The sequence below is a fragment of the Pelodiscus sinensis genome, chromosome 2, assembly GCF_052426305.1.
Source record: "Pelodiscus sinensis isolate ZL-2025 chromosome 2, ASM5242630v1, whole genome shotgun sequence".
NCBI lineage: Eukaryota > Metazoa > Chordata > Testudines > Trionychidae > Pelodiscus > Pelodiscus sinensis.
The window spans coordinates 185,833,286-185,845,333 of NC_143053.1; the positions used below are offsets into that span (position 1 = coordinate 185,833,286).

General features: G+C 41.3%; 1 protein-coding gene across 6 annotated transcripts in view; it reads left to right on the forward strand.

Annotated features, from left to right (window-relative positions):
- The window catches only part of TOPAZ1 (testis and ovary specific TOPAZ 1), a 130,275-nt gene that overhangs the window by 12,407 nt on the left and 105,820 nt on the right, over positions 1–12,048 (forward strand). For 4 of the 6 annotated variants that reach the window (XM_025190288.3, XM_025190286.3, XM_025190282.3 and 1 more), the window contains 3 exons: positions 1,373–1,440; positions 1,694–1,821; positions 9,775–9,842. In XM_025190288.3, the coding sequence (XP_025046073.3) occupies positions 1,373–1,440; positions 1,694–1,821; positions 9,775–9,842 (264 nt within the window). The remainder of the gene's footprint in view (positions 1–1,372; positions 1,441–1,693; positions 1,822–9,774; positions 9,843–12,048) is intronic. The other 2 variants (XM_025190283.3, XM_025190285.3) reach the window with 1 other exon arrangement.

Consider the following 12,048-nt stretch of genomic DNA (forward strand, 5'->3'; position numbering starts at 1 on the left):
TCCCAATCTTGCGTGAATCTGATATACATAGGCTTATTACTCCAGATTTTGACCTATGAATGGATCATCAGCAAATACAGAATAAACCTCAATTTCTGAGATGAACCTCAGTTGTTTCTATAAAGTCTTTCACACTGTTTACTTATTTTAAGATACTTTGAGCCAAGGTTTAGGGCTGTATTTAGCCTGACAGTTGCAAAGTATTTCAGAATCTCTAAAAATAAAATATTTGGCAGGTAAGCAGTGATAACCAGGTGGCAAACTTCTGGATCTCCTGACATTAATTTTAAAAGCAGTTGTTAAGAATTGTGAACAAAATAACACATTCTTATCCTTTGCATTTCATATGAGTATCAAAGCTGTCACATACATGTTGTGGGGAGAAACACTGCCTGTTATCAGAGGGTTCCTTATAATTTCTGCAAAGTAAACATTTTGTTTGACATGAAACTCACGATTAATTAACTTTCAATGGTTTTTGTCACTGAGATACTTGTATTCAAATCAAGTGTCTATATACATCAACTTATGTATAATGCAAAACCTTGTACTCTCTTTGCTAAATTTCCACAGTGTGGCTCATTTATAACGTTTCTATTCCTACCTGCCCCCTTTGATCATGTTGCTGAGATTGGCAGTTCATTACTGCTGTGCTGTGGTGTTGCTTAGTATGCCCCCAAGTCTCCCCTGTTGTCTTATACAGTTTCTTGCCTGCTGACTGTTTGCACTTTCAAGATAACACTTGTATTTGTTCATGGTTTCTGGGAAGTAGGACTTTTTCAGACTCTACCCATTTTTAAGCCAAAATGTTTGTTAAATACAGTATTCTTCCTAGCCTAAATAGTTGTGTAGTGTTGCCATAATGGGTTTCACTACAGAAGCGGGTGACGTCTACATAAATTAGTAACATTTTCTATTAAATACTGTTTGGGACTAATCTGGAAGGAATGTGTTAAAAATAAATATTTTGAAATTGGTGAGCCAGTTAACTAACATATTATTTGCAAATCTTTCCCATTTTCTGTAACTGCTGGGTTTGCCTGACCTTTGATGTTAAAGATTCCCCCGACAATATTTTAGGAAAAGGTGTGATGAGGACAAAAAACAAAATTGAAGAACTTTGGTAATATCAATATTGTAACTATATTTATAATAAAACAATTGTAAATGTGTTTATAAAAGGTTTTTTTTCAGAGAGATCAATATATGAGTATAGAAAAAAACAACTAGTGGATTTATTGTGCTGTAAACATATTCCGTCCATAGCTGAAAGCATTTACTGATGAACTGGAAAGCTTACATTTTATGTATTTAGGTTAGATTAGTCCTCCTCTTTGATACAGATTTTAAAAGTATTTTTTGTTTAAAACAGAGAAAATCCTAACCAAAAATCTGGAATATTGAAATCTGTCAGAGATTCATATGATGCCCTGCTAATAGGTAAGAATGGAGATTTTTAGAATGTGTAATTAGAGGGAGAACTGAGATATAGCTATCCGTTTTTGCTTCTCTATTACTATAATATTTATTTTGAAGAGCTTCTCAAGCTTTCATATTGAAATGATTTTTTAAAAAATTCACATTTAAAACTGTCTGAGTTCTTAAATTTCATGGCTATAACCATCTTTAGTGAGAACAGACATTTTGTGGCTTTGTATTGGAGACTTCATAGTAATGTGTTCCATTTTTTCAGCTAATGAAATTCAAAAACATTCCTCGAGTGGAAGCTGTCCTTTAGAAGGTATAACTGAGGAGTCTGTGGAGGATGGGCAGCTGACTGAATCGGATGAACTCATAAAGGATTGTCACGTAAATGAGAAGGTACTCCCAAACTAACGTAGGCAGGAATTATGATAGGATTTTCTGTGTAGACTAATTGCTAATTGGGTTTCATACTCATGTTACACTTTAATTTTATGTGATAAAGAGTATAGCTGCTTTTCTAAAGAGGTTTTTATTGATTACTTTAATATACGCTCTAAACTAGGTCAGAGTCTTATTTCACAAACTTTTGTTTTGTTTCTGACACTTGGGTTTGAAATTTGAACTTGGATAAGACATTACAATATCAGTTACTGTAACATTCATGTTTTACCAATAATATAAATCATGTTATACTGCAGTGTTTGTGTGTATTAGTATTAGAATATGTCCATTAAGCCTTTTCTGTGTATAACTTAGCCATCAAAAAGCAAGGAAATCAAAAGTTATGGCATCAAATGTTCTCCCCCTTGCATTCTGTTTTGGACCTGCCAAGGAAAGAAAAAAGCATTGTCCCCATAAGAATTGCTCAGTACCCTTCCTACTGGACTTGAGAAGGGGAAGAAGGTGGCACTGCGGCTGATAGGCTGATTGGCTCCTAAGAACCTATATGGCATCTCTTCTGACACAACCAAACAGGAAAGTTTATAAGCCCTTACTCCTGCCCAAGGGGACCATTCTACACAGGGAAGAAACATTTTCTAACCATTGGAATTAGATTAGGACTGAGTTTGTTGGGTTTTATGGGCTCATGCTAATTGCATTTTTGAGATTAGGAAGGAATTTTTCCTCACTGCCAGATTGGCCAGGGTGCTGTGGATTTTTTCACCTTCCTCTAAGTAGCCTAGGATAAGTTAAGTTATAAAACTAATTCTGTTGATATTGGCAGGTGCTCAATGCAGATAGTGATGACAAGGGGATCTGGTTCCCTGATAAATTGGAATTGGAAGCAGATTAGCTTTAGTGTGTAGAAGCTGTGTGGTACTGAAGTCACGTGATATAGAGGAAGTCAAACTAGATAGTCGCTTTTGGCCTTCAACTGTGAGCCCATCTCCTAAAGAATGTGGGGAATGGGGGTCAAGGCACCCAATGGCAAATACAATGGGTACATAAATCCTCTCTTCACCACATACTTATCTCTCTTATGATAGAGAGTGATGGAGCCCCTGCCGTGGGTTGGGACCAAGTTAACAGGGTGAAATGAGTGGTGATAGTACTCCACTGCAGGGTATGGATTATTGAAGAAGGAAAGATGACTTATACTAAATGAGTAATTCCAAGATAGCCCTATGTGTATTACTTAATAAATTCACAGCCTAGTTAAGCAGTGTTCTTGATGTTTTATCTTGTCTTCCTGTCGTGTCCAATACAACAGTATGTACCAGGAGTGGCCAAACTATGGTTCTCTTGCATATACAGTGCAGCTTATGGAGTGTCCCATACTGTCCTCATTCTCTATCTTCCAGACTCAGGGGTGAGGGGGAAGGGGAGGAATGATGGAGGAGGAACTTGGGACCTCTATCTTGCTGCAGGGTAAAGGATAGGGACTTCTGCCCTATAGGATTGGGGATCTTGGGCCCTATAATACATGCCTGCTGAGGCTTGGGGCTGACGCCCAAGCCATGGAAAGTGTGCCTTGATTCTTGAACTAATCATAGAACTGGAACCTGAGGAGGTCATCAAGTCCAGTCCCCCTGCACTCTCATGGCAGGACCAAGTGCTATCTAGACTATCCCTGATAGTCATTTATCTAACTTGCTCTTAAAAATCACCAGTGATGGGATATTCCACAACTTCCCTTAGCAATTTATTCCAGTGATTAGCCACCTTATTAATTAAGAACTTAAACATCCTTTCCTACAATTTAAGCCCATTGCTTCCTGTCCTATCATCAGAGGTTAAGGAAAATAATTTTTCTCCCTCCTCGTAACAACTTTTTAGTACTTGAAAACTTTATCCCCTCTCAATCTTCTCTTTTCCAGACTAAACAAACCTGATTCTTTTAATTTTCTCTCTGTCATTTTTTCCTTTTCCTCTCATATGATCATTTTTGTTGCTCTTCTGTGGACTTTTTTTTCAATTTCTCCACATCTTTCTTGAAACATGGTGCCCTAAACTGGACATAAAACTTCAGTTAAGGTCTAATCAGTACAGAGTAGAGCAGAACAATTACTTCTCATGTCTTGCTTACAGCACTTCTGCTAATGCATCCCAGAATGTTTGCTTTTTTGCAACAATGTCATACTATTGACTAATATTTAATATGTGGTCCACTATGACCCCCTAGATTCTTTTCTGCAGTACTCCTTTCTAGAGAGTCACTTCCCATTTTGTATACATGAAACTGATTGTTCTTTTCTAAGCGGAGTACTTTGCATTTGTCCTTTATTAAACTTCTTCCTATTTACCTCAGACCGTTTTTCCAGTTTGTCCAGATTATTTTAAATTATAATCCTGACCTCCAAAGCATTTGAAATCTTTCCCAGTTTGGTATTATCTGTAAACTTTATAAGAATACTGTTTATGCCCTTTTCTAAATCATTGATGAAGATATTGAACAGAACTAGACTCAGAACTGTTCCCTGTAGAGGAAGCTCATATGTTATGCACTTTCAGTATGACTGTAAACTAGAGGTGTGAATATTTAACCGGTGGGGAGTGAAGCAGCTCCCCACCTGTTGAAGGCAGGGGGCTGCTCAAGCCCTGCAGGGGGGGCCTGCTGCGGGGGGCAGAGAGGCTGCTCTAACCTGGCTGATGCAGCACTTGCCTGGAGTGGAGGGGCTGCTTCTCTGCCCCTCCTTTTATCAGCTAACCTTTACGTTTAACTGGTTAACTAATTAAACAGGATTTTATATTCCTACTGTGAACCGCTGATCACTGCACTATGGTTATCAAACCAGTTGCGAACCCACCTTATAGTAGCTATGTCTAGGTTGTATTTTCCTAGTATGTTAATGAGATAGTCATGCTAGACTGTATCAGATGCCTTACTAAAGTCTAGATGCTCTACATCTACCACTTCCCCCTTTTTCACAAGGCTTGTTTCTTCTTTGGGTGATGTTCACTTGGGTGCTTCGCGTCAGGTGTGGCGATGTCCCGGATCCTCAGAGCAGAGTTTTGTACTAGCAGTGCCTGCGAGCCACGCATGCACGAGGGGAGCTCGCACTGTCCCCTGATTATCACCTCGTATGTGCGGTTTGCCCCTCTCTTCAGTTCCTCTTCTCCCATCCCTGGTCGGAGTTCTTCAACCTCTTTAGCTTCTCCTCAGGGGGAGTGATAAACTGCCTTGGTTTCACTCTCCCTATTTCCTCTTGTCTGCCATCTCACTTGGCTTCATTTAAAAAAAAAAAAAATCCTGTCATTGCATAAGTACCGGCTTCAGTGGGCGGCCACCTGCAGGCTGCCGCTAATCTCGCTGCCGCCTCCTGTCAGCCACTCTCTCTCCCTCTTTTAAAAAAAAAAGGTGGGGGGGAGAGAGAAGAAGGAAAAAATAACAAACAAACCAAAATAAATAAAGCCACTGCTCAGACGTTAATGGCAGTAACGGTCACAGCAGCAGCTCCTGTAGAACAGTGGCGGAGAGCCGGCTAAAAGCTGTAATGCCTGGTTCCTCCGGTTTTAAAAAATGTCACTCATGCCAAGAGCCCATGCCAGTTTCTGACAGACATGTGGAGTGTATCGGCAGTCTTGGGGAGACACATGTCCCCTAGATACGTGAGCGCTGCTGCTCTCTCACTAGACAACGCATTGCAGCCTAAGTGCTCTCTGGACTCCTCACAACCGGCCAGGAAAAGGGCCGCCTCACCAGCACCAGTGGCATGGGCAAAAAGGGGATGATCCACAGCAAAGTCCCTGCCCCCAACACTGTCCCCCTGAGCGTTGGGAGCAGATAGGGAGAGCACCCCCCGCACCGGGGAACCAAGTACCAGGTGCGGTACCATGATTGCTAAGATGCGCTCAGCCTCAGTACTGGGAGGATCAGCCCCCGCACCGGACAGCATTTCCAGGCACCCATGAACACCAGTGCCAGCAGCAGCAACAGATCCGGCACCAATAATTATGCTGCTCCCAGCTACTCAGCCTGCTCGGAGGGAAAGGAGCACGGAGACGAGCTTGATCACCTCCAACTCCATGCTGCCCCCCAGGGAGGCTCCGGTGCAGCCTCAACAAGATGCAGGTGAAACTGACAGACCACAGCTCTCACATATATGCTCCGGATGGGCTTCCCCTATACACCCCTCCCCAGGGCTCTTCCAGCACTATGCAAGATCGCCTGTATTATCTGACTGAGATGCTATCAAGCGAGGGGACCATTGCAGTGTCTTCTCATCGCAACATTCATCCTCCACTACATCTCGCCATCCTTACTACTTTCAGGGTAGACCACTGTACCCACTCTGATATGCAGAGTATCTGTACCCCCTCCTTATTACCCACCTCACTGGGTGCCATGGGACCATTGGGGCATACGGAAGAGACCTTGTGCATTGCCCTCTGCCTCAGCAAGATTACCTCCACCCTCCCCATCTCAGACGGTATCATCAGCTGCAGATTCGGGTGAGGAAGACGAGAGCTAACTCTGACGAGCATGAATAATTGCAGCTGACTTCATCCCACGACAACACGTCCTCACAATCTCAGGAGGCACTAATAACAGACGAATCCCATCAGTCTGACGACGTGAAACAATTCCATAAGCTCTTCAAGAGTGTGGCAACAACACAGGACGTTCACTTCCAGGAAGTAGAGGAGAAACAGCACCGACTTTTAAAGAGTATACACCCCGCTACACAGAATAGGATAGCACTTCCCATTGACGAGGCAATAATGGAGGTCTCCGATGAAATCTGGCGAACCCCTGCCTCAATTCAACCAACGTGTAAGAAATCCGACAGGAAGTACTTTGTACCCCAGAAAGACCTGGACTTCCTTTTCTCGCATCCATCGCTGTGGCTAACTAGTGTGCAAAAATCCCTCATAACAAAACAGCATCTAGTGATAAAAAACACAAGAAGTTGGATCTATTTGGCAAGTAAGTCTACTCATCAGCCACCCTTCAACTACAGATAGCCAACTACATGGTTTTGCTAGCAAATCATGATTTTGACAACTATTCTAAGCTGGCCGAACTGATGGAACATCTCCCAGACTCCTAAAGGGCCATTCTCAGAGGTATTATACATGAAGGTCACACAATCACTCGTAGAGTTCTCCAATCCACAATAAGTGTAGTTGACACAGTGGCCAGGACGTGGTGATGAGAAGAGCTGCTTGGGTCCTTGCAGCCAAGATGCCTAAAGAGCTCCAGTCCAGGGTAGACGACCTCCCCTTTGACAAACTCAAGCTCTTTGCGTCAACAACTGATGAAGTCCTATGTAGTAGCAAGGACTCCCGCACCACCCTTCATACACTTGGAATGTATACCCTGCCCTATCGTCGGAGGCATTATACCCCAGACAGTAAGACCAGGGATAGCTACTATAATCGTGCCTAGCAGAGGCACTACGATTACAACCGCCCTAAACACTGCACTCAAAGGAGATGCTCACCTCCAACTCGCTCCTTGGGCTCTCAGGCAACAAAGCAGCAGGTTTGAGGGTGTGGTCGAGGGCCTACCCAACCTCCCATTTCCTCCTTTGCCAGCCAGCCAGTACCACCTTTTTTACCAGCAGGCTTCGTCCCTTTTACCAGTAATGAGACACCATAACAAAGGTTCAGCTGCCACCTTCATGGCCTTCCTCACTGACGTACCACTCAAAGACATCTACAGAGTAGCCACATGGTCCTCAAACCATGCCTTTGCTAGACATTATGCCATTATGCTGCAACTGGCTGCCGATTCAGCATTGGCGACGGCGGTGCTATTTACAGCCTCTAAACAGTGGCTCCGATTCTTACCATCCTGTTGGATACTGCTTGCCAGTCACCGGTCTTGGAGCACCCATGGGGACATCACCTGAAGAAGAAAAAGGGAGTTACTCACCTCATGTAGTAATGACTGTTCTTCGACGTGTGTCCCCGTGGGTGCTACCCGACCCTTCCTTTCTCCCCTCTACTCAAAGTCACAAATCACTCCAGTGGAGAAGAGGAACTGAAGGGCAGGGTGCGAGCCGCACGTGTAAGGTGACAATCAGGGAACAGCATGAGCTCCCCTCGCCCATGCACAGCTCGCGGGCACTGCTAGTAAAAAAACTCTGCTCTGAGGCTCCAGGACATTGCCACAACTGATGTGGAGCACTCACAGACGCACGCACCTCGAAGAATAGTTGTCACTGCTTGCGGTAACTCCCTTTTTCCTGGTCAAAGAAAACTATCAGGTTGGTTTGACATGATTTATTCCTTATAAATCCATGCTGATTGTTACTTATTACCCTACAAGAGGATTTACCTAGTATTGTTAAGTCCTTAACTCAAATTTTTTTTTTTTTTTAAATAAAATGAAAATGGTATTTGCTTCATTGAAATTGCTCTGGGCTGGGGATGAGGGGTTCAGCATGTATGCTGTCCCGTGGGGAGAGAACTACTCCAGCCCTTTCTGAGCACAGCAGCTTGGGTCCAGGTGAGAAGCACCTCTCCATGGCTTCTGCAATTCCATCGGGCACAGCCAAGGCATGGGTGCATGTCCACCAGCTGGGGCAGGCTCAGGTTTCTCTGCCCCCTGCACTCCCCAGTCAGAGTGAGGAACGCAGCAAACTGTGCACTTTTCACTTGCTCCCTGACAAAGGGGAACAACTAGAAATTTCCCCATACGAATTGTGGGGGAGGAGATCTTCCCATTAGAAGGTCCTCGACAGTCCATTTGTAATGTCTTGGATATGGGCCCCAGGCAGGCAACATACCTCCTGAAATATCAAGGTGACAGATAGGTGTCTCTGTCCCTCTCAGAAGAGAGTCTCCAACGATCACTAACCCAAGTTTCCTCCTGGGAGTGGTGGTTACAGAACTATCAGCTTTGGGAGTACATGGCTTCTCCATGATTCCTCATCTCTTGTTGCCAGGGCAGTGGGCAGCATAATGATTTTTTCATCACCATGGCCAGTATGTTGGGAGTAGGGTTGGAGCACTACCATTAACCAGCTGCTTGTATCCTCCTGGTGAAGGAGCCATCTACTCCCCTGGTGGTGTGACAGCAGTCCAGTGTGGCTGGATAAAGATTGTTATTTGTGGCTCAGAGGACCAATATGTTTGGCGACCCCTGGTATATACCCTCAACTTCTCTACCTCAAAGTATACAGCTTGCCTCTTGAACAACCATCATATACCACATACAACACCTCATAATCTCACCTTTTCCCCAGTAGGGATGAAAAATCAGTTATTCATGTTTGGAGAAAGATCTGGTCAAATGAAGAATATTTGTTTTGAGATCCTCTGGCAATTTTTGTGTTTTTAGTATAATTTTCCTGTTTCTTTTCTTTCCTAAAGTTATAGGAAAAACCTAACAAACCACAGGTGAAACTTATTGTACGGGGAAAATACGAAACAACTATGGACAACCTGTAAAGTGTGTGTTTACCTAATCTTTTGTTTATAATAATCATATGTAAAATAGAGATGTTAAAGGTTAACCAGTAAGCATATGCCTTACCAACATGCTTATCTGTTGACCCCATAGTGGGAGTGTGGCTGGCAGGACCTTCAGCCACAGCGGGCAGCAGGGTCCGGAGCAGCTCCACTGCCTGCAGTAGGGCCGGGCAGGAGCAGTTTAACCAGTTAACTATTTTGGGCTGTTTTACATCCCTAAAGTATAACAATATTAGCTGAAAATGGATTAATGTAATTTTTAATTTTTCTGTTTCCCTATAAGTAACAGTAGATGTCATTATCAGCATTAGGTATTATATTGTAAAGGATAATTGCTCATGTTTGAGCCCTCATTAAAGTGGAGATAATATGAAGAAATTTTTGTGTGTGTAAAATATATATACACTGGGCATAGTTTTGAAAGATTGTTTGATATACAAGATGGAGTTATCTGAATTTACATTTATTTAAACTATAATCATTTCACAGTACAGATTTTCAGGCAAGTTGGCCGCTATAAAAGAAGAAAAAATAAATATTCATGAAGCTGAAAAAAGGTATGTGTGGTGACATACCTTTGAGTAATGTATTCTATTTTTTCTTGAGTAATGTATGCTAATGATAAAGTGAAAGGCAACTTTCTTTTTATCAAATCTCATCAGCTTGGTTTTACTTTTTTTTTTTTTTCCTTCTTACACTTGCTTCACAACTCTGTAGAAAATTAAACTGATACTTCAAGCTCTGTACACATATTAAGTTGTATCAGGGTTGTAATGAAGTTGCTGTTCATGCTATTATAGTGGACAGAATTTTGTTTTGAGTTGATTTATTTTGTCAGTATATCAGGAAGGATGTGTCTAAACAGCACCCTACACTAGAAATAAGATACTCAATTTGCACTATGCAAATTTGCGCATCTTATTTAGAAACTATTTTGCAATAACTTATTTTGAAATTTGGCAGTCTACACAGTGTCAAATTTCAAAATAACACGCTATTTTGAGCTATCCCTTATCCCTCGTGCAACAAGGCTTATTGGGATAGCAAAATAGCGCACCCATTATTTAAAAAAATATTTCAAAATAACAGGCAGCTTGTGTAGATGTGAGTAGCTATTTTGGGATACCTCCGGTATCTCGAAATAGCCGTGCAGTGTCGACATGCCCTTAGTGTCTTATCTATTCAGGCATCTCGATATGAATGCATATGTTGAGTATGGATGATCAGTTTTGAGGTCGTGAACTACAAAGTAATAGTATTAGCTATATTTGGATTTGGTCTCTTCTAGAACTAAATAATTTGACTAAATTAAATTAATCCAGGAATATAATTGGCTATGGTAAGAGTTTGTTACAATTGCTTAAGTGCATATACTGGATGTGCTAGTTTTTTACTAGAATATGGCAAGGTGAAATCCTAGCAACTTTATAGGAAACATTCTTTCATGTTTATTATGATACTGATTTATCTCCATAATAGCTTGTTTGGAATTGCAAGACGAATTTTGTGTCTAGGCACTTCAGAATAAAAGATAGAGGGGATGTCTAAATTGAAAATTAAGACATTTTCAAACTGAAGGAGCGTTTTTGAGAAACTAAGTTGTAGCCTAGTTCTTCCAAAAACAGATAAAATATTTAAGTGCTGTAATACTCATGACTATAAAAAGTCATAGTTGATAACTGCGATCAGCATGAGGATTGCGAGAATAGAGGTACAAATCTTTCCATTCTGTAGTATCCCCGGTTTTAGAAGTATTGGACATTGGAGTGATAGAGATGGTATTCTTACTAGTTTCCTAACCTAGTGTTCAGATACATTGTATGCCTCATACTACAAATATTTTTTCCATTGAAAACAGTTGTCTAGGCTATGATAAAATTTATTGTGGATACTTACAAAATCCACGGATATTTGATCAGTGGGATACTTTTGAAGTAATATCTGCCAGTCAAAAAATGGTGCTCAAAGATTATCTAAGCAGTCACTGAGAGAAAATAAATCAGTTTCCACTTCTGCTGTTTAGAACTGTGCATCAGAGAAAGAATTGCATCAATATCTGTCAGTTCTAGGATAGAAATTCATTGATCTGTAGCAGTTTGTGCAGCCTGCCTCTATATAGTGTGCCTGTGAGTTAGCAAAACATTTAAGCACAAACTTAAATTCAGGTATGTCCAGTTGAAATCACTGGAACTTAAGCATGTGCTTAAGCTGAAAGGGCAAGAGAACTTTTGAAAAATACATATATCCAATGCAGTGTCCAGGAAACTGTAGGAAAGGTAGAGTAACTGATGTTTCAGAGTCACTCACTCAGCAGCTAGGAGACTATGGAATGCAGAAAAGAGAGCAATGGGGCTATGGTTATACTATTTACAACAGGAAACTGGTACAGTAAAATGCAGTAATGGTATAGTTCTTTTAGCATGGTGTATAGTTCTTAGACTATTCTGGGCACAAATGTGTTTGCATCTGATATTTAGTCTATTTATAAAATACTGCAAGTAATAAAATCTCATTAATTTAGCTTGTTTCGCCTAATATAGCATTAGAATAAAGGTTTATTCCTTTACTTTAAACACAACATTTTGTAGAGCAAAGAACAAACAGCTCTCACTCACTATCTTAGAACTCAGTTTGTGTGATAGCTAAATTATTTTACACAGCTGAGCTGAAACAAAAAATGATTTAGTGACAATCTACTTACAGCATAGGAGCAAAAAAAAGGTTGATTTAGATGGACTTATGAACCAGTGTAATTTACCATCA